A 23,727-nucleotide genomic window follows, 5' to 3' on the forward strand; every position below is an offset into this window, starting at 1 on the left:
TATCATAGAGCGCCCCCCAGAGCAATGCGTTGTAATAGTTTGCGTTGTAAAATTTGCGTTGTAATGGTAGTTCGTTGTAAAAGTTTCGTTGTAAAGGTTGTATACCCCCAGGACACGTCGCCCAGTCTGGATCAGTGCCTTCTGTGGCACATCTAGAAGTATCTGGGGAGACCATGCCAGGGGTCTTAGTAATCTCTCTTTTTACTTACTGTGGTCTTGGCAAGCACAGATCTGAACATCCACTCACGCATTTAAACATGGGTGTAGCTTGGTCAGTAAGACTGGGGGTGGGGTGACATTCAGATGACTATCACGCTATAATATCATGCAGGGTTAGGGGCAAAAGGAAGAAATATGGATTTTGAAGGATACTTAAAACACATGCATTTTGTAAATAAACATGTTTTAAGACCTTAAAAATTGTGTGTGTGTATGATCTTGTCCGTGTGAGTATTTAAAAGTCCCAGGTGAAATCCGAGAAACACCTTGCCATAACCGAAAGCTCCTCTACCCAAATATTTATTAGATCATGCAATTATTATCCCCTGTAGCTACGTCCCAGCATTAAAACATAGCAGGAGACCGGGTTGGTGTAACCAGTTAATTCATAAACGGCTATGGACAGTAAATCACTGGATTACTAAACACTTTTACACCAATAACAGCTATAAGCAGAGGGATAAGACTGTTCATTGGCTCTACACACACTCATCAGCCTGACTTGAAAGGCTCTTGATCACATCATCTTCCTGAAAACATTGAGGCCGTGGCCCATTGAACGTGTTCCCGCCCTGCTCACAGGAAATACCTCAAAGACCCCGCAGTCTCTGTGGTAAGCTCTATAACCCGCCAGTGCTCACCACTCAATCACCAGCAGACCTCAGACCGGTCTGCTGAAAGAGCTTCTAGCAGGAAGTCCTGGCTTGTGATCTCTGAGGTGTGCAGACCTTACACAATTGCATGCGGTGTGTGATTCACTGCTCTCTGACTTGCAATCTTTAAGCATAGTGCCTGCTTTTACCTGGATACAGGGAGCAAGATTAAAGTGGTCTACAAAAAAAAATATCCTGAAGGACCCAACATGAGGGTTCTCCTCGTCCATTATATCCTTAGTAATTGAAGTGAGCTTCTAGGAGGACTCTCAGTGAGAGTGGCACACGACTGTGTGGATAGCGGAAGTGCAGAGTGGTCAGATGTGCATATCCACGTGCACGCCGAAAAGAAATGAAATGAAAAAGAATTTGCAGAGATGTCAAAGAGCTGAGGGACAACATTTCTGCTGCACTCTACAAATGCCCCGACTGATACTAGGAAGATTAAGCAGGGAAAAGCCCTATTTTCAAGTGTTTTTTTTTTTTTTTTAAATGGTCAGTGAATCTGTTTCAGCAATGTGAGCAGGCAAGGTGTTCCATAGTTTGGCCACAACAACCAAAATGGAACAGCCTCCCCAACTGGCCTTCTGAAATCTGGGAATTATCACCTTCTTAAGGAAGGAAGATCTGAGAGGCCTACTAGGCGTGTACTAGTGAAAGAGATTATTAAGTTGACTTCTGATGCAGGGCAAAGAAGACCATACAGAGAGCCTTGAAGGTGATCCTCTTTATGACTGAAAGCCAGTGGAGAGCGCGGATCCCGTCTCTAACCAAGAGGCGTCTTGGGATGTTGAGGACAGGGCGAGCAGCCTCATTCTGAATGGTCTGTACCTTACTGATGCTGGAAGCTTTGATGTTGAGATAAAATGAGTTACAATTGTCCAGTCGCGAGGTGACAAGAGCGATAGTGAATGACTGTTGTAGCTCCAAGGGGATATATAGAAAGATCTTTCTCCGGGTCCTAATGAAGAGAAAACAGGAGCTCTTGGTCCGGCCGACCTGAGCCTCAAAGCTCAAGGTGTCATCAAAAATGACACCTACGTTTCTGGCTGATTTGACCAGAGAGGGAAGCGGTCCGCAGTCCTGCGGCCACAAAATGTGGGACCAGATGGATTCCTGAGAGCCAAACACCAAAACCTCAGTCTTGTCAGCATTGAGTTTTAAGGCGTTGTCGTTCATCCAACCACTGATGCCCGATATGCAGAGATTGAACTTCTCTGTAACAGATTGGTTGTTAGAGATAGACACAATGATCTCAGTGTCATCTCCATGCGACAGTACATGGAACCCAAAGAAGCGCACCAGCTCTGCAAGCAGGACCACATACACATTAAAAAGGGTCAGGCTCATGAATGAGCTCTGGGGCACCGCACAGGGAAGACTGAAGGATTCTGCCCTGAAACCCCCACAGCTGGCAATTTGAACTCTATTGGTCAGAAAAGAATGGAGGAGCCTCAGGGCGGTACCTGGTACATGGACTTGCTGCAGACGTTGGACCATGCGTGCAGGCCATACGGTGTCAAACGCTGCAGACAAGTCGAGCATCACCAAGATGGCCACTCCACCCTGGTCCCCCTGGCGACAGACATAATCTGTATCTGTCGTAGGATCGAAAAGAAGCTTGCAAGGGTGTCATACTGTAATTTACCACTGTGCAGGCAAGGCATCGATTACGTGTACCTGAGTATCTGAATATTGGTACAATATTTATCAAACCCAATAAAGATATTCTGGGAATTAAAAATGTATTGGATGTGATAAACAACGACAATAACAAGTTTTGCCAGGATAATTGGGAATAACATGCAGATGTTGGTGCTTACTGCACCAAAATCTGCATGTTCTGATTTTCCCGATCTTTTTCTCCAGCAAAATATATTGGCAAGTTTGACATGCCAATAAATAACTGTAAAAATTATATGTGGTAGGAAAACTAATTTGTAACTGTAACACCCTTGGAAAGATGGTTTACACTGGTGCTGAAACTGAACGCAGCACTCGTAATCGAGGCCCATATATATTTTTTTCAATTTTATTAAATACTGTCTTATAATTGGATTTGTTTTACTGTTAATTTAACTATTAATTACAATAGAGAGAGAGGTCTCCAGAAGAAACACTTACCTGATGCCACTATTTTATTTGGGGTCCAAAACAGAGAATGTGAGAGTATGTTTGATCTAGTCAAGTCTAGTCTAATCCAGGATCTAGTCAGTCCTCACCAATCCCCATGTGTTACCCTCTAGATGCTGGGTAGGATCACGTGCGTTCAGTCAGGAGTGGTGGTATTTTCCAGGTGTGGTAAATAAATACCCAACCCTATTCATCATAACATATTGAAAGCCTTAGTGGCACACCACAGAATATCTGTCCTATAAGTTCCATACAGAATGGAACACAAATGTCAACATAGACACATCTTTGGATAGACTTAGTAATTACGACTCAACACCTTGCACCCTGGAACTGAAAACATCTCTTTGCAATTGAATCCACTCCACATGCAGCTGTTTGTTAAAATAAATAACACAGAGGGCTGAGGCCCCCAGGAGCCCACAATGGTCGTGAAATCATGGGGCTCACAGGCGAACCCAAGTCTGCCAGCCATATTCGGCCCCTGGGGGTGGCCTTGAGCCCGCCGGGGTGGTTCCTTATCTGCTGAAGGAGTTGAGAGCCTGTTGTGATGGCTGAATCTACCTACAGAGCCGAGCTCTGAAGAAAATAGCTGAATTTTCACCCCACTACCCACAACAGCCAGCTTTAAGGTCATGGGATAGTTTTGGGTTAGTGTTGGCTGACCAGCACAGCTTCCCCTAGGTAGGGGATCCAGTCAGAGGCACTGGCACTGTCTAAGGCGCAGAGCTGATGGTAGGGAAGGATTACTAGAACAGCGCTGTGGCTTTGCCAGGAATGTGTTGGCTTTCATCTGAGCCCTGAACAGCTGACAGAAGGTGCCATAGGAGAGAAGTTAAGGTCCTTAGTGGGCGGTGAATACTGATGGTGTCCTGGTATATATGGGGCATTGTGGACTGCCAGAAGTCAGGCCTGCCCTCTGCTGATTCCCTAGGAGACTTCATCCTGGACACTGAAGCACCCTGCATTGAATTGTGCTGTCTCCAGCATTGGTTAGGCAAAGCAGCCATTGTACATAAGCCATGGCGGACCTCAAAAACCAGAAAAGGGGATTTCTCTTACCCTTCCGCCTCAGGTGGGAAGAGCCAGAAAGACTCTGTGGCAGATGTGCCTGGTAATGATATTCTCATGCCAGGGGAGGGACTTTACTGAAGGCCATTAACACGCGGCATGTAGATTTGGCTGGCAAAACCTCAAAAATTGAGGCAGCAGTCAGGATGGTAGCAGACAAATTAGTGGAACGGCTGGCAAAGCTCAACATTGAAGCAGGCTGTGGACACAGAAAAAAAATAACAATAAAAAGATCCTGGAGGCAAACACATCTGTTGACGAGTATGTTATGGCGGACCTGCCTTTAAGAACGGCGCGGTTGGATGTATGGAGAACCAAGATGAGCCACTGGTGCACCTGGCTAGGCAGCCAAACGTTGACACTTTGCTCTCTGGAATAGAGTAAAAGTCATTCTGAAGGCAGCGACCCACAGGAAGATGGCACAATCGAGGGTAGAACACGGAGGAAAGCAATATGTTTTTGCACAGGCAGAGTTACGAGTGGCTGGAACAGCCCCAGTTATTTGCTGATTACAGAATTACAGTTACTAGCCGTCCCAATAATTCCAGGGGCCGGAAAATAAGGGAGTGACACGTTTTGAGGGAATAAAATGTGGAATAATACATACCCGGTTGATTCCCACGTTTTTCCCCTAGTATTCCACCTGGAGAGCTCACCTGTGAGCAGCAGGGGAAGTCTCCAGGTGGATTACCTCTCACCAGCAGAGTTCCCACTAAACTTATAATTGTGATGGTCCCAGTAGCTGCAGCGACTGGGTTCACAGAATTACCGATCAATCGAGATGAGCGGCCTAGAGGCACTGTCCATGGACTCTGGGTAGGGGACCAGGCATCTCGGATTTTCCCGGACAGTCCCGGTGTTTTCAGATTTCAGGGAATTAAGCTCATGTCCCATTTTTTTTAGAGGGTCGGCTCAAAAGGGTGGGAGGTATTATTTTATGTTTCGCAAAGCAAGAATAGTTAGGAGCTGTTATAGGAAAGCAATTTAATTAACAGGCATACAACTGGCTTTAAAAATGGCATTATATGCATTTTCGTACTGCCTTTTCTGTAATTTTCTGCTAAGGAGCACTGTCATTCTGTGCACCGTGTTGAAGTAAAACTGTAGTCCTTCTTCTATTTTTGGGAATGTCCCGTTTTTCTCCTTTAAAATTCTGGTCACCCTAACTCTGGGTGACTGTTGACCTGTTGGGAATGGGATATTGCTTTGTCTAGTTTCGTGATATGGGGTTGGAATTTGCCATGGTTAGGAATTGGTGGTCGCACCGAAGATCCTTATCTGGCGAGCAGGGGGAGAATGTGTTAGCATTTGTCTATATTGTTGAGTATTAATATGATGCATTTTGTCTCTCTGCTATCATCCTCCCTTCGCTTGCCTGTCAAGGCCTCTGTGATGGTGATCAATAGTTTACCTGTATAGGGATTTATAGTAACTCCTTGTCTAGGCCCGCAGTTCCTTTTTCACATTAATAGGGTGTTACTGAGTGGGACACTGTGATGCTCTTGAATATCGCATTCTACTGTGGCCGTCCCTCTCTCTTTTCAAGGTCCTTTTGGGGGGGGGGATGTCTTTTTAGCCATCCCATGATGCATTTCAAAATAGAACTTGTACAGAAACTAAAGTACAAAAGTGCAGCACAATGTTAATATACAGCAGTAAAGAGTGACATAATGAGCCACTATCCCCAAAATAGGATTGGAGACTGATTGAAGCTGCAAAGTTGCGACACGTCACATCTGCTGCCAATGCACATGCACTATGTGCACGCGCCTCAGCAGGGAAACAGGCGGGGGCCATTGACATGCTGGAGTTGTGAGTGCTGAATTCATCTCCAACACACTATCGACCAATCAAAGGACAGTCTGAGACCTGGAGTGGGGGCTCTTCTGTCTGTGTGGGTTCCCTCATAGCACAGGGCCGGCCTCTCTTCTGCCCTGGAAGTGGGCATGCTGGGCTTGGCAGTGGCATGTTATCTGTTTCTCGCCCAGGGACAGAGTCTCGATCTGCGTCCTACAGAAAAGGGCAATTCTTGAGTACACTCAGCACCATGGCAAAGTGGAAACTCCCATGGAACGTTTCTAGGAGTAATGTGTAAACTAGCGTAGTGGTGTGGAAGCTAAAGTGAGCTTTTAGGAATCAATCTGAAGCTGGTACGAGAATGTACAATCTGTGAAGTCAAGTTACTGTAGGCAATGTAAAAAAAAAGTAGCATGGTGATGTGCACTTTACATTGGCACTTAGTGAAGTGGCATGGTGCTGTGGATACTGGGCAGACATTTTTCTGGCTGCAATCAAAAGTAGGGTTTCCTATAGAGAAAAAGGCCCACACTCTTAAAATAAAAAAATATTTCAAAATGCGAGTTAAATAGAGCAAATGTTTAAACTAAGGAACATGCTGTTTAGACAGGCCTACAGTTGAAGCATTCTAGCTGTCCAATGCCCCAAATTGGAAGCCATGTTCACATTTTCAGAAAATTCTTACACTTGCAAGGGTATATTTTTGCTGAAAAGCGAAGTTCAATGATAAACAGGGTTATTCCATCACTTTTAGAGGTAATTTAAGAGAAGAAAAAAATCAATTGCATTCAGCCAGGCTTCCAATTTCCCTCCTATTGTCCAGTTTTTATTCATTTCAAACATTTAATGATGTAAAAATTGCAGAAGACCTTTGCCCCGCGTCCATCAGAAACAACTAGACATGATAAGCACCTCGCTAGGGCTCCACAGCGCGAGCTCTGGTAATATGCAAACTCCTTTAGCGCGGGGACATAACTGGCTGCTAAAACCTTCAAAACGGACCATTCCTTAAGTACTCGTCGCGCTCAAAGCTCAGGTTGGGCGCGAGGCGGCTTCATTAAAAACCTAATGTGTTTCTGTCGTGCTGTCACATTGCTTTCATTCATTTAGTTACGGGCTCGCGGTCGGAAGTGTCTCGGGGTGCCTTCATTAAGCAGTCTATCCTCGCGAGGGCCAGAAATTGTTGGTCTCATCTGTAAAAGACAGTGGGGAAATTGCTAATCAATTTCAAATGTGTGACAGTCATTTTGAAGACTTGATAATTTATGGCTTGCCCCCCCCCCCCCCCACAAGCCCTTTGTTCCTGTCCGTTCTGCAGACAGTACAGCTGAGGAGTTGGGTGTGTGTGTGTGTGGGGGGGGGGTGTTATACTGCTGCGCACTCAGCTGTGGGTAATGCCGGCAGCTGCCAACAAACCTCACAGGCAGCCTCATGCATGGGTCATGTGTGTTACATTCAGAAACCATTCCCCACACTTCTTGAGGCTTGCATTTTTTAACCACCACGCCCCTCTTGCAGATTATATATTAGGTAGGCCTGGGAATCTTCCGCAATTTCCTGCGTGTTTTACTGTCCGTCCCTTGTAATGGGAGGCTGGATTGTCGCAGTAAAGAAATCCTCATTTCTTTTACTTTAACAGGTCTTCCAAAGACAGCCATGCTGCTGGCCGGATTTATCGGTGCCTGCAGGGTTGAGAAGGTGACACTAATAACTATTAAGGGGCATTTATGGGGATAGAAAGTAAAAAACAATTCCACCCGCCTCTTTTCAGCCCCATTTACTGGTCTCCTCGCACTTGCGGCTGACCTTTGCCGCTCGCCGTGACGCATCCGTAATGGCTCCCCGGGCTGACCCTGGGGTGGGCGGCGGATGATGAACGAGGCGCCGCTGCGGGGGCGGGCCGTCCTCTCCTTTCATCGACAAGTCAACCTGCGCACTCTGGGCTTAAGGTGGAAATGGGGGCCGAAGTCGAACTGGGACAGAAAATAGGCCCGGGCACCAAAATAAAAGTGGCCCCCATTAGGGAATCAGACAGATTAAAGGTGGCCCGCTGTCATCGGGGCAGTTTTGAGCTTGAACAAACACACTATTTAAAGGGGTTTTGCAAGGTCTGGGAGAATGCGTGCATTTGTGCTTGCTGCAGATAATGCTTGTGGTGATATCAGTGAAAGCAACCTTAAAAACCAGCCCACCAGGCTAAAACCAGGCCCACGAAATAGGCCATCACACTGACCTGTGAGACCAGCCCCCAATGCGCTGTCGGATTGTCCTACAGGCCCGTTCCAACATTAGGGCCGGACTGGCCATAGCGGGCACCAGGCAATCCCCCGGTGCGCCGCACGGGTGGGGGCCGGTTGTGGGCCCTTAGGGGCCGTTTTTGCAGCATAGCTGCAAAATCGGCCCTGTACCAAAATCAGCCGAAAACCGGCCCCAGCAAAGGGCTCGGCAGCACCTCCAACCCCCCCGAGTGGGGTGGGGGCGCCGGCCGAGCACTTTGCCAGGGCCGGTTGTGGTTCCCAGTCCGGCCCTGGACGCCATCTTTGATGAGCCAAGGAAGCACCCTTGCTTTGATCAGGGCCGGACTGGCTACCAGGCGTTTTTTGCTGGGATGGAAGGGCGGGGTCCAGGTTCACTGCTGAGTGGCTGATTTTGTTGCTGGGGAGCTGCTGGCACTTCTAAATGAACAATGCAAAACAAATAGCTTTAAAGCGTACTTTTTTAAACATTTGTTTTCATTGTTTATTAAGGAAAGCCTGGTTGCCAGTCCGGCCCTGCTTGTGATGATCATCTTCACTGAAGGTCCGTCTGAACAGCACATGCCCCAGGAGACTTTTCAAGAGGCCATGGTTAGATCCCTTCTCACTGTTGAGCTGAGGGCATCTCAGAGCCTGGCTCATGGAGCTCAGATACCCTCCTGCCAGGCTTCTGCAGCATTTGTTTTGAATGGCAGATCAGGAGTACTGACCATATAACTCTGGTCACTAGTGTGGACAAGCTCCTGCGGCTGCGAGGGCCTGCGATCCACCGGGCCGTATGCACTGCACAGAGAACTGTGAATTGAATTCTCCATTTAAGTGGAAGAAAATTGAGAACTTGCAAGGTGGTTCTCGTATGCTCAACCGGATCATTTCATTTCACATTTGCTGCAGCCTGTCTACGAGTTTTATGGGCTGGCCGATGTAGATAATAATGGAATAATGAAGACGACCGTGAGCAGACTTCTAGCCAGTTCCCTCTACTGGTTGGTTGTAGGAGTTACAAAAACTTGCAGAGATGGGAAGTTGAAAACTAGCATCCTTGAGCACTTTATCAGTTTGCAGCATAAATGTGATTACAGAGTCTAAAGCAATGCTTGGATTATTTTCCTTCTTTGCTGGGACAGGAGTTTTTGCCGGGATTAAGGGTAATGGAAATGGGATGGATTCTCCTTCGTACCGCCTAGAACCATGATTTCAGTTTTGTCACCATTCAAGCAGAAATGGTTGTCCTTCATCCAGAAGTGGAAATTCTGGACACATATTGTTTGGGATTCGGCCAATATTATGGACTTTAGGGTTTTAGTCTAAAACATTTAGACTAAAATTTGTTACAATGGATTAAAAGGGTTAGATTTACAAAATGAGAGTAAACTTTTACCATAAATGCTAGGTTTACCAATAAGGGATTAAACATAGGTTTAGGGGATTGAGTCGCACAAGTTTTGGTTTAGGGAGTAACCTTAGCCTAGAGGTTAAAGTAGGGACAAATGGTTTAGATTTAGACACAGCTGCTGTGATTGGGGCTGAGGAATTTAAATGTGGGTTTAGGGAAATAGTTTTAGATTCATGAGGTTAAACCAAGTATAAAGAGTTTAAGGCTTAGGAGCCTGGTATTAACCTAGAGAATTAGAAATATGTAGGTGGTTTGCCTTAGGTATCAGATTTAGAAGTTTAGGTTGATTGTGTTTCAACCGCCATTTGAGCTTAGCATTAGGGTTACAGTCTTAGACTTGCTGTTTATGTTTAACATTCAGTGCTTAGGTTTAAGTGTTTAGGCATCTTTTTGAGGCCTATCCTATATGTATGAATGTAGGAGTTTGGGCTTGAATGTGTATCCTAAGGTTTACTCTTACCCTGTGATACTTAGCATTCATTTTGGAGTTGTAGCACTTAGAGACTAAGATTGCATTTAGAGTTAGAGACTTTGTTTTAGGTTTGGGTCACATCTGGTTAAACTTTGATGTTTAGAGACATGTCTAAAATTCTTTAGTTTAGGTTCATTGGGGTTTAGCCTTAGCAATGAGGATTAAGATTCTGATTAGGCAGGGGCATTGGAGCTAGGCATTTGGAGGTAAACATAGCTTTAGAACTTGAAGTCAGACACAGACAGTTAAACTTGCATGCTGTGGATGGAGGTTATGTCTGTTTAGTTTTAGGAAGAACAAGTGCAAGTCTATGGGGTCGAGGTCCTTGTAAATGATTATTCAGGGCAAGGACAGACTTTTCAGGTATATGTTATGTAATGTTATGTTATGCAAACGTATAAAGCGCATGGCTGCTCCAGCAACGGGGCGTCCCAGCGCTGAGACAGACAGGTGGCTAAAGGGAAGGATTTAACTAGAGGTTAGAAAAGAGCCAAGTTTTAATCAGTTTCCTAAATGCCCAGTGATCTTGTGTGCCCCGAGCAGCAAGAGGGGCAGAGTTTCATAGGGCAGGTGCCATGGCCTTGAAAGAGCGCTCCCCTCCTCTTACAGATAAAGAGAAGGAGAAAAGGATCTTCAGATGCGTCTCTGTAGACAGTGGAGGGCGGGGCTTAAAGACTCGTGTTGGGAAGGAGAATCAACCATGGCAGTGTCGGCCAAAGGAGGTATGTCTAGGAGGGCCAGGTCCATTCCAGACTTCAGACTACCAACATCAAATACATTTACATACAATTAAGTTATGATGGGTTGTTTTATGCTACATTGGTTTGTTCACCAGGGTTTCCTGGCCTTTAAGGGGACCAATTAACATGCTTTACGGAAGAGCCAGGTTTTCAAGCCCTTTTGAAAGGTTTATGATTTATGGCTCCAGGTCTGCCTATCATGTTCAGGTTTGCTTCACACCCTGATTGGGTCATAATTTCTCAACTATGCTAACTCATCTTTTCAAAGAGGTGCTGCACGCGGTACTCCTTCCCTCAAGGCGCTGTTAATCTGGCTCGGCGCACCTCTCATACAATTTTGGGTGAGGGGGTTTCAGGCCAAGATAAGTTTCCACTTCTCTGTCACGAACACACTTGAACACTTTACCAGCTTCTGGTGATGAGTCGCATTTTTTGAGTTGACCTTCATATAAAAAACACATAGGCAAGCGGCAAACCAAAAGTGTCACTGTAAGAAGCTACGCCAGGGTCTTCGTTTCCAATGAGCAGCCACCGCTGTGACACGGTCCGCAGACACCACTCCCTTCAGGATACCTCACTTTTCACCATCACCACTGCACCCGAGCACGGGACCCCCTTAATGAGAGCGTGCAGTGCAGAAGCACATTCAGAAAAGCGGCTTACTACCAGAGCGAAGCCCTCAGAGCCGGGCCGTGGTGGGGGCGAGGCCACGAAACCGGAACACTGGGCCGTGTGACCTCATGGTCAGGTCGTCGAGCTCTTTATTGCTGCTGCTGGTGCTCAGAGAGCTGTGTGAGGCCTGTGCAGAGGCCAGAGAGCGAGGTGTGCGTGTTGGTTTCACGCAGAGTGTGCGTGTCGGGCGCGCCCAGCGTGTGTGTGTAAGTCTGTGGTGTGCGCGTGCCTGCAGTGTGTGTGCGTGCACAATATAGAGACTGGTATCCAAGTCAAACACCACCATCCAAACAAAGCACTTGGACCTGACTTGAGCCCGTCCTGCGTGAGCTGAAGCCACCCCACGACCCAAGACCAACTCAATGGCAAAGAGTCACGCCTGCCCTCCTCCTACACTCCACCCTACCGAAGCCCTCCTACCCTCAGATGCCTGCGCAATCCAACCACTGCCTATGACCCACGCGCCACCAACTCACACAATCACTGTGGGACTCACACCAACACCGAGGGGCACATACCACAAGGATGCCACACCGGCAGACGAGCATGAACTCAGCCCCAGGCATCGGGCTGCCAGCTGAGCCCAAGGTCTACACCTCCAAACAGGCGTGTTAAAAAAAACACCACACTACACGTGTAAATGAAGACACGTGACATACAACGCCATCTAACATCAGGCCCAACCAGACCATGTATCAATGTTTAAATTAGAAACCGACTGCTGTGCGACACAGAACAATACAGACTGCCAACAAGCAGCAGCAAAACACCAGACTAGCAGCAGGCGAGCCGAGCGCTAGACAACTACCAAATCTCTACGGTCATCATCACGCACGACACAAAACATGCCACAAACAATAAACCCGCAGGCCTCCAAAAAGCACATCCGACATAGTGTATAGCGCCATCTGTCCTCCAAAGGAGCGTCAGCGCCTTCTGAGTCCATGAAGCGCTAGAATGGCCAAATGCAACTTCGATGCAAGCAGGGACGTCATAACTTAACAAGCCCGTGGAGCTGAAATTGCACAAGCCCTGAGCAAACACATCCTCTGTAGTCAAGACACTCCTTTCCTCCGACGTGATTTTTCGCTCTGGGGAATCACTTTCAGGTGTTGGAACAGGAAGGTATTTTTACGGAACGTGTGACATTTCTTTGCTAGTCAAACATTAGCAAAAGCAGGTTCTAAGGTTATGAAAACATTTCTCTTGCCTAATCTCAAAGTGAGAAATATTTTGGAAGCCAAGTCACTCATAAAGCTGTGCTGTCACCTTATATCGTGTTCTTGAAAAAATTACCACTTGACATCCCGCAGTACAATTCCTCCCCTTCAACTTACTTAAGAGGGTGGTATTAACCTGTTATCTTCCCAAAAGAATTTTGACACGATGTATCCGTATTTTAGCAACCTACCTTCTCAGAAGAGAGGGAGCGGCTGAAAACTATTTCGCTGACATTCTGTACACACACATACACCATGCACACACTTGTGGGTGTGATCTTGTGCAAACCACGGTGAAACATCTTGCTACGCTTAAATGAGTGACACTTCTCAAAGTTCGGGCAACTTGACTATGGGACGACTGACTCAACCGTACGCTGCTCGGGGGGTCCTGTTTGCTGAAATCCGTTTTGAGTTCTATCTTTACATCGAATAAGATCCTACTAGATATAGCTGGCTCACGCGGGTCCTCACGATCACGCACTTACCTCTGCGTCGCTATGCCGCTGCCCTGCGGGGATTAACCTGGGACCCCTTGTCCAGTGGTAATCGAGGCTCTGCCCCCTGCGAGAGGCCGGGCGCGGGTCCTATCGTGTCCTTCTTCCACGCCTTTATATGTAAATAGAAGTGCCGGTACTCAGTATAGCACATGTTTGCGAACCCCTCAGTTCGGACTGGGCTATCAGGCAGGTCCCGAAGGGCTGGTCTGACAGATCCCTGTGTGGGACAGTTTTATGGCCATGCGGGTCGGGTACGAAAATGTCCCTGATATTACTCCTTATTCGCTAACAGGGACCTCTGTTATGTTGGTGTACGGGTCTAATTGTTGTCCCAGTCCGACCCTGCTGAGCCGTGCCGGTACTCTCCCATTCCATGTATGGCAGCAGTGCTGAGAAGTGCAGGCACTCGGTACGGACAGCTCCTGCCCTTGAAATAAAGTACTAGGCTTTCTTCTCAGATAATACATAGTTGGGGGATCGAGGTTCACCTGCCGGAAGTCAGCTTTCGCCTCACAAAGGTGTCCCTTTCCTGTGTCAGCGCCGTTCCAGTGAAAGTGCTGCAGGGCCTGTATCGAAGTGCGGCTGCCCATGTGTCTGGCAGAATCAACCCGTCGAAGCGCTGTTTTGGTCTTCAGGGAATGCGAATGTTCACAGATGAAAGGTACAAGCTTCTGGAAATGTCTTGAAAAATCCCCGTTTGGTACAAAACCTAAAATCCAATTAACCATGCAACAGCGCTTTGGCTGGACACAGGGTTGTAGCAATGGGCTGTGAGTTCCTAATTCAAGGAAAACATCCTCTTGTTTGGTAGGGAAAAAAGCTATAACTGGGGTGTAGTGATCTACTCAGACCCCTGACTCTGGTGTCACTGCCCCTGCTGCACTATTCACACATACCCTCTCTAGGTAGACAGCGGTTTCCACAGCTGATTTAAAACACCTGGACCGGCCGGAAGCATCTTAAGGCGCGCGCACTGAGCGCCCTGTCTCTGGATCCGGTGAGTGTGCACGTGAAGGGTCGGGTGAAGTACGTCACCTCGATGGTGCAGTGAACACACGAGCAGTGCACGTGCACAGCAAAGACAACTCGAATGCGAACATAAGGTGTCAGAGAACTGTGAACTAGATTAAGGGGCCCACAACATTATGCGTTAGGCCACTGGTGCCAGGGAAAGCAGTTTTCACCTTAAAAACACCACAATGAATATTTGCCAGACAGGCATACATCAGACTCTGTTATGACAGGGTGACAGGAGCAGTCGCTATTTCTAATTCAATGCAGACGAAGGCCCGAAGCCTGCCGCAGCGTCTGCCCAATGCAGGCGCTGGGGGATTCCCTCTGTATCTATCGATTGCCGCCTACCTGCAGCACAGACACAGAACCCTTCCGAGACAGCAGCGGCGGATCAACAGAACATACAAACAGCACAAAGGTAGTGCAGCGGGTAAAGCGCCTGCGGTGTATAACCCGCAGCTTCGAATGATACGTGTAGAGTTGATTCGGCATTTCATCCATCGAGGCTCGCCAGAAAGAGCACCGCTGGTGGGATAATAATATTACTTTATAGCGAAGGGCTGAGAGTGATCATTTCTTGGTGGACGCTACACCAGTGTCTGCGAATCTCACTCAGTGTCTGTGACTCTGTCCCCAAATTAACAAAACTGGCGGCTTTTTCCATTTAAAAGTGGATCCCATGGCAGGGTGGAATTCAGAACTTAAAGGGCGAACATTTCGGGATGGCTGAGACCCCGACCCCGCTTCCCACCCCTCGGTTCCTTCCTGTAGAAATCGTGTCTCGGAGGGGTGGGAGGCGTGGACGTTGACACGGGCCATCTACTTGTTCGAGGCCTCCGACTTTAGGAGGAACTGCACGGACTGCGGGTGATCTTCCCAGTAGGAGGGCCACTGCCCCAAATAACCCTTTCCCGAGCGCCTCCGTTTCCTTCCATGCAGCGAGCGGCGCTGCTTCGGGCCGCACCCCCTGAGTGCGCCCTCCGCGACCCTCCATTGTGCAGGGACCGCCCGGCCTCTTCCTTCGGGACAGGTCAGCCCGGATACAGGAAGCAGCGAGCACCGCCTGCCCTCGGCTGCTCCCCCTCCCTTTGGGGGCCGCCGAGGAGCTTCACACGGACAGAGGGACAACCCTTGGACAGAGGGACAGCCCTTGGACAAGACAGAGGAACGGCCCTTGGACACTGACAGAGGGACAGCCATTGGACACTGACAGAGGGACGGCCCTTGGACACTGACAGAGGGACGGCCCTTGAACAAGACAGATGGACAGCCCTTGGACACTGACAGAGGGACAGCCATTGGACACTGACAGAGGGACGGCCCTTGGACACTGACAGAGGGACGGCCCTTGGACACTGACAGAGGGACAGCCCTAGGACACTGACAGAGGGACGGCCCTTGGACACTGACAGAGGGACAGCCCTAGGACACTGACAGAGGGACGGCCCTTGGACACTGACAGAGGGACAGCCCTTGGACACTGACAGAGGGACAGCCCTAGGACACTGACAGAGGGACAGCCCTAGGACACTGACAGAGGGACGACCCTTGGACACTGACAGAGGGACGGCCCTAGGACACTGACAGAGGGACAGCCCTAGGACACTGACAGAGGGACAGCCCTAGGACACTGACAGAGGGACAGCCCTAGGACACTGACAGAGGGACAGCAGCCCTAGGACACTGACAGAGGGACAGCCCTAGGACACTGACAGAGGGACAGCCCTAGGACACTGACAGAGGGACAGCCCTAGGACACTGACAGAGGGAGGGCCCTTGGACACTGACAGAGGGACAGCCCTAGGACACTGACAGAGGGACAGCCATTGGACACTGACAGAGGGACGGCCCTTGGACACTGACAGAGGGACGGCCCTTGAACAAGACAGATGGACAGCCCTTGGACACTGACAGAGGGACAGCCATTGGACACTGACAGAGGGACGGCCCTTGGACACTGACAGAGGGACGGCCCTTGGACACTGACAGAGGGACAGCCCTAGGACACTGACAGAGGGACGGCCCTTGGACACTGACAGAGGGACAGCCCTTGGACACTGACAGAGGGACAGCCCTAGGACACTGACAGAGGGACAGCCCTAGGACACTGACAGAGGGACGACCCTTGGACACTGACAGAGGGACGGCCCTAGGACACTGACAGAGGGACAGCCCTAGGACACTGACAGAGGGACAGCCCTAGGACACTGACAGAGGGACAGCCCTAGGACACTGACAGAGGGACAGCAGCCCTAGGACACTGACAGAGGGACAGCCCTAGGACACTGACAGAGGGACAGCCCTAGGACACTGACAGAGGGACAGCCCTAGGACACTGACAGAGGGACAGCCCTAGGACACTGACAGAGGGACAGCCCTAGGACACTGACAGAGGGACAGCCCTAGGACACTGACAGAGGGACAGCCCTAGGACACTGACAGAGGGACAGCCCTTGGACACTGACAGAGGGACAGCCCTTGGACACTGACAGAGGGACAGCAGCCCTTGGACACTGACAGAGGGACAGCAGCCCTTGGACACTGACAGAGGGACAGCCCTAGGACACTGACAGAGGGACAGCCCTAGGACACTGACAGAGGGACAGCCCTAGGACACTGACAGAGGGACAGCCCTAGGACACTGACAGAGGGACAGCAGCCCTTGGACACTGACAGAGGGACAGCAGCCCTAGGACACTGACAGAGGGACAGCCCTAGGACACTGACAGAGGGACAGCCCTAGGACACTGACAGAGGGACAGCCCTAGGACACTGACAGAGGGACAGCCCTAGGACACTGACAGAGGGACAGCCCTAGGACACTGACAGAGGGACAACCCTAGGTCACTGACAGAGGGACAACCCTAGGTCACTGACAGAGGGAGAGCCCTAGGACACTGACAGAGGGACAGCCCTAGGACACTGACAGAGGGACAACCCTAGGTCACTGACAGAGGGACAGCCCTAGGACACTGACAGAGGGACAGCCCTAGGACACTGACAGAGGGACAGCCCTAGGACACTGACAGAGGGACGGCCCTTGGACACTGACAGAGGGACGGCCCTTGGACACTGACAGAGGGACAGCCCTAGGACACTGACAGAGGGACAGCCCTAGGACACTGACAGAGGGACGGCCCTTGGACACTGACAGAGGGACGGCCCTTGGACACTGACAGAGGGACAGCCCTAGGACACTGACAGAGGGACAGCCCTTAGAAGGGCCGCCTATAGGAAGCGCTCACTGCCTGTCGTTTAGAACGACTTTCAAGAAAATACCGCGGGCTTGTGGCTAAATTGCCGGCCTTTGAACTGAAAGTTGTAGTCTCTGATCCCTGCTTCCACGTAGAAGCGAAAGCTTGAAATTTGGGCAAATTGCGTTTGTTCACATATTCCCTTTCTCACGCGCGTTCACGCTCCAAATGTCCGTGTTTCCATCTGTGCTACAATTTGGGTGGAGCAGCTTTGGAAAGGCAGAACAGAAGTACTACAGTTTGACCGCATTGGTCAGTCCGGGAGCACACATTGGGGATTCGCTTTGTAGTGTTGCGCTATACAATACAATACTCGACACTAACCAGGCTTCATGAGGGAAACGGTGGTACTGACAAGAATGTTGAAACTCCTCCCTCTCCCCCACCCCCTCGTCTGACCCCCTACCACCAAGGGTCATCACAGAACCTGCCCTGCACGTATATTTTGTTTTTACACTTACATTAGCACACCTACATACACAAACGAGGTGTGACGCACTCCAGTGTTATAGCACGTACGGACAGGTACAGCTTTCCGCCAGGTCACACACCCCACACGCGCACTGTGACTAAGAGTCGTATTTAAGGCTGCAAGTTGCTGGAAAGTTGAAGTATTGGTACACCCTTTTGGATAATAAATGATGTGTGAAAAGGGGTTTGTGGTAGTTCTCTAACTTTTTCCACACACTGTTTCAGCCAGAATGTGTGAGGTATGTGCTTCATATGTGGCACGTAATGCGATCTGCGATATGAGTACTTTCGTATGTAGCATGCCATAAATTACGTTCTTACAACCTATAGAGCGCATTCACAGCAGCCAGTCAGGTGTGTGGGCGCAACATCTGCCCCGCCCGTCTGGAGATATACAAAAATAAGAATATAGCGCGACTGTTCAAGAAATTGCGTTACATACAACTGATTTACCATGCCCTCTACTCCAGCCTGATCACTGTATCATTCCCTGACGAAGTACCATTCTAAGCAGTCAAAATGCGGAAGTGATGTCAAGAACTAATAAAGGACGACTGCCATGGTGGGAAATATATAGTCTTCTTAGGACTAGTTTCTAGTGCTTGTTATTATTTTTGCTAACAAAGAGTGTCTATTGATTTCAACCGCTAGGATGTGAATGTTCCGCCCCTCAGCTGTCTGACAGCTCATAAGTAATGTTCAAAATACCACGTCCCACAAATGGACTCATTTGGTAACATGACTACGAGAATTTTCTTTTGCGTAGAGGCGAACGCCAATCCCAACCTGGTGATATTTTATTGGCAAAGCAGGCAAGACAGGTCTTGCCAAGTTAAACACACAAAGTGCACAGAGAGGTCTGAGCTGCCAGTTTCCAGGCTGGTTCACTGTAAGTGTTGTATGTGCCATGGTGACATGCACAGGCATATTTTGCTTAGGGGCAAATAAAACATTTATTGTTTGAAGTGCCAAGCAGAGACGTTTTAAGGCATGGGCAAAGTGGGCTCCGGCCCAGGGCAACAGCCTCTCAGACCCCCCCCCCCCCTTAGAACCAGCTCTATTCCGCAGAGTCTTACCCTAATTACCTTTAAGAATTCTCAAACCGATTGTTTTAAATACCGTTTTCCTTTAATTTATTTTTTATGTGGGCGATGTGCGAGTTTCTATTAGAGGCATTTTAAAGGCAAATGGCGTGTTTATGTTTCATGCAACATCCATAACGTTTTCTTTTAGCTCAAAACAGGACCTCACATATGAGAAATACTGGCCATACAAAGAAAACAGTGAGTTAAGCGCTTATGAGTATAGCTCCGCACTGCAAGTCTTTCATGCCTACGAGGGTAACATTCGGAGTATTATTAAAAGGGGTAATTGTTATTCACAGCGCTAGGAAATAGCAAGGCTGCAGTAGCAAACGCTATATTGAAAGGGGAACATGTCATACTTCTTATTTTCCTTTAAAAAACACACACACACACACACCTATGTGCACAATATTTGCTGGCAGAAATCTAGCAGAAAAATTAAAACTTCAGTAAGAAAGGTCAGTGGGTCAAACAGTCACTTTGAAATCAGTCGTTCAAACCTTTCAACGCCAAAGCAGCGTTTCAGCATTCCGAGATCCGTTTACTTTTGTTAATCACTTTTGTCCAACAGTATTTATATAACATAAAGAAACATAAAAGCAGGGAAAATCCCTTAAAACCAACAACTTCCTGGGTCAAAAAACGAGTCCTGCTTTACAGCGCAGCGAAAGGTAACACTGCCAGTTATTATTACCACCAGGCAGAGCAGGGTATGTTTGGACTGCATGTTGGTCCCAAGCAGCAAACCAGGCATTTTCTCCTGAAGGAACCGGCACTTTCCCAGCACCTTAAACTTGAGCGGACTCTCTCCGTCTGTAAAGAGGGCGGCGTCTTGTCGAAAGCACACCCCGTGTCCACGCTTGCGATCTGTCAACAAATGTCGCCTTCCTTAATTAACAGCGACACGGAGCGCAGCCGGCACGGCTCTCGCCTTTGTTCATCGCCTTAAAAACGAAAACAAAGGGAAGCGCGTAGAGCCAGAGTGCAGCGCCTACCCAGACACACAGCACAGCAAGAATGAACAGAATGTGCACAGAAGAACAAGAGCGGCTGCTTCTTATATCTGCTATAGGCTGTGCAGGATTAAAGAAGTACAATAGGGCTGCCAAGGAAACCTAGGAGGACGGTTTTACAACCAGCAGTTATAGGTGTCTGTCCGCTGCCCGCTCCGATCAATCACGCCCTCCACACAGAGCATAAAACACCTCTCGGAAGGGGGACTCCACCTTACCACGAGTTTCTGCACTGTAGGCGCGCCTGGCCTCAATGCGCTATAAATTACATATTCCAGGAAGCGCATTTTAGGACAAGTGGTCTGAGGGAGACTCTTATAAATAGTGGTAATATTGCCATTTTCAGAGCAGGGGTGATGTGCGTGTCATTGTGTGTCATGCCACGCAGGTGTTTTGTGCGCTCTGGGAATTAACAAAACAAGGAGACTAATGCTGTCCAGTGGTGCAGTTGATTATTTGGAACTAGGATCGCCGGGTTCTAATCCCGGCTATAACTTGAACACAGTGTGACCCTGGGCAGCAGCTCTAGCTGCCAGCAGCATCCCTAATCCCAGAGAACATAGAAAAGCACAGGTGGGGTAAAACTCCAGTCTAATGCCGTGTGACAGGTCCTGCAGGAGCTCACGCACACACTGGGTCAGTCACGCACACACTCGGGTCAGCGCGCCCCTCTCCGCCCCCGCACTGCTCCAGGCTCAGACAAAGCCCGAGCTGACCCCAGCGGCAGCCGGACGCGGCTCCTACCTTGATGCCCTGCTGCTGGCTGGTGAGGCTCAGCTTGGACTCGTCCAGGAGCAGAACTTCACAGTAGAATTCCTCCGGGACGGCGCAGAAGCAGCCCATCCCGGCGCGGGGGGCTCCGGCAGAGCGGGCGGCGGGGTGCGCATCCAGGCTGGAGGGCGCGCGGGCGTCAGGTGCGGGCGGGCGGCGCGTGCATGGCGGGGCGCGCGGCACCTGCAGGCTATGAGCCCGGCTGCAGCCTTCCCTCCCTCGGCTGGAGCCCGGCTCACGCCTCGCGAGGAGGATCTGCCGCTGGAACTCCCCCGGGAGCGCGAGCCGGCTCGGGGAGGCGGGGCTCACCATAGAGGACGAGTCCTCCAGCGGCTAGAGGGGGCCGGCCTCTTAAAGAGACACTGCAGCGCGCGGTTTGGGCCTGCCGCCTCCAGCCTCATTCATTAATAACCATCTATGCAGGACGCAGCCGCTTTAAGGAGGGGCGTGGCCGAAGCAGGCATAGTATTTCCCTGCTTGCTCTCCAGACAGATAATGGTCCTCGGGATGGACAGGAGCTGTCAGGCTCCCAGGGGCTGGCCGAGGGATGACCGAGCCCCTTTAGAAATGGACAGTGGTGCCACACCTCTGAACTAGTGAAGACACCACCAGAAATCACCCACAAAATATTGTGATTTAAATCGAATCCTTTACAACACTTAAATGTTATATGTACAGTCAAACTAGCAGTTTCATGCAAACGTGTCGTGAAATAATCCTCCATAACTGCATATTTGAAAAATCTTAATTCAACAATCTGGTACATACTTTCGTCCTGCTAACTGCTTGGACTCTTTACTTTCGCACCCCCTAGTCTAGAACCATGACTACATCTAAACATGTACCATAATTAGGTCTCCCATTTTTTTTATATTTCCGTCTGTATTTATCCATATTTATTTTTCAGCCATTTTTTTGTAATAATCCACATTTATTTTGTGTTTTGTGAACAGTTGATGTGATAACTCGTATATTTCCACATTTATTTAACAGATAAACGATCACTCATACATTGATGTGTCAGGTTTTAGCACATTACACCGCCAACAAATAATAATATAACAAGCCCACATAAAAAATTTAGCATAATAGCACACATACATTTTGAGATATGCAGTAATTTTAGCAAATCTTTTTGAGCTTTGTAACTCTCCATGCTGCCAACATACACATCTGTTGCCCTGAAAGTCATTCATCTCAGCATGGAGAGTCGCTCGAAATAAGCCAGTCAGTCAGTCAGTCAGAATATCTTTATTCGACTTGTTCAAAGTCATACAAAGAAACAAATGCAATTAAAACATGACATAAGAAACATAATTAAGTTTCCTAACATCTAAAAAACATCATACTCGGTATACATTATAAATACTATTTACACAATTTAAAAAGGATACATTTATATTTAAAACAATGCACATAGTCTCGTTAATATAAAAAAAAAGAAAATCTTTTAGATCGGACATTGGCCAACAGCTTTCGCCCTAGAAGCAGCGACTAAAAAGTTTGCTAGACTAAACGTTGTGCATGGGTTTGTCATGAGCTGTAAATAGAGCAGCGCCGGGCGCACCTGTGTGAACCCTGCTTCTTTAAGTAAGGGGAGCAAATATTTTTTCCTCTGCTCATGATATAGACTACAAAACATGACAAAGTGCATTGTATCCTGCACGGAGAAATTGTCGCAACTGCAAGGCGCGGCTAGTTCTGGCTTCTGCCATCCCTTAAAAGAACCTAGGTGGAAATGAATAAGATTGAACCTAAGTTTAGTTAATAAAAACCTATGGTAAGGGATTGTTACAAAACGAAGATAAGGTGCCAAATTAGGAGCGCTAACCAATAGGTAGTGAGCCCTAACTGCTGGTTTCTGCAGCTCAACTACCTCACGGCAGGCTTCCTTCCCTTCTTTGAATGCCTTTTTTATAGAGGCTATATCTTGAGCCCTAATATTCTCTGGACAGAGGAACAAATCTGGGCGACCCAAATCTTTAAATGATTTACTTAAATAGGCCAACCATGGGATTTTACTATAATTATCCATTGATTGGACGTCCCTCAAGATTTTGTGATTCAGTGGAAGATCGACATTTAACCACATTTTCAACCACATGATCAAAGGTGCTACACTCAGTGAGTCCGACAAATATGGCAGGCCAACCTCCTTGTGTATAGAATAAGTTGGGGTTGACTGGGGCACAGAAAGGAGAGATCTTATGAATCTATTTTCTACCCTCTGAATGGGGTCTAGATTTACATACCCCCACAGAGGAGATCCATATGAGGCAATGACAACGGGTTTACTCTTATAGATCTTCAGCAACGCTTCCATGGGCCTGGCACCCAGCTTGCCAGCAAAACCCAAGAGTGCAGAAGCAGATCTAGTGACTGCCAGCCTCTTTGCACTTATCTGTGGACCCCAGGTGCCTTTTTGGTCGAACAAAACTCCCAGATAAGGGAATGTGGTTACCTCCGAAACAGGGATCCCACTACAGAAGAAAGATTTGTGTCTTCTCTTCGTACGCTCTCTGCCCATAACCATTGTGTGCGATTTGGACGCATTGACCTTAAGGTCCAAATTTTCCATAAAAGAGCCAAAGGAGTTAAGAAGAACCTGTAGCCCAATTCCCGTGCGGGCAATCAGCACGGCGTCATCCGCGTACAGGAGTGCCGGGATGTGGGTTTCTCCTGCACGTGGGACATCCGTGCCCAGGCCTCGCAGGTGAGCCCCCAGGCCGTTAATATAGATGGTAAAAAGCGTGGGGGCCAAGATGCAACCTTGCCTTACCCCTTTCAAGGATTTAAATAAAGGGGTACGCCTGCCATTATTGGAAACTCGAACGGCTGCAAAGAGCTCCTGGTGCAGTGTGGCCATGAACATAACCAGGGCTTCATCAATACCTAAATCCAGGAGGATCGACCATAATTTGGACCTGTTAACGAGATCGAAGGCCGAGGAGAGGTCCATGAATGCCAGATACACTGAACCCTCCTTAGCCA

The 23,727-nt window shown here is 48.6% G+C and overlaps 1 protein-coding gene across 3 annotated transcripts in view; it reads right to left on the bottom strand.

Annotated features, from left to right (window-relative positions):
- EPB41L4A (erythrocyte membrane protein band 4.1 like 4A) overlaps nt 1-21,004 on the bottom strand; it is a 782,364-nt gene extending 761,360 nt beyond the window's left edge. Inside the window, exon 1 of one of the 3 annotated variants that reach the window (XM_078675499.1) lies at nt 20,710-21,004. In XM_078675499.1, coding sequence (XP_078531625.1) covers nt 20,710-20,808 — 99 coding nt within the window. In that variant the 5' untranslated portion in view covers nt 20,809-21,004. The remainder of the gene's footprint in view (nt 1-20,709) is intronic. The other 2 variants (XM_078675502.1, XM_078675501.1) reach the window with 2 other exon arrangements.
- Nucleotides 21,005-23,727: the final 2,723 nt, after the last annotated feature.

Source organism: Lissotriton helveticus, chromosome 2_1 (assembly GCF_964261635.1).
Source record: "Lissotriton helveticus chromosome 2_1, aLisHel1.1, whole genome shotgun sequence".
NCBI lineage: Eukaryota > Metazoa > Chordata > Amphibia > Caudata > Salamandridae > Lissotriton > Lissotriton helveticus.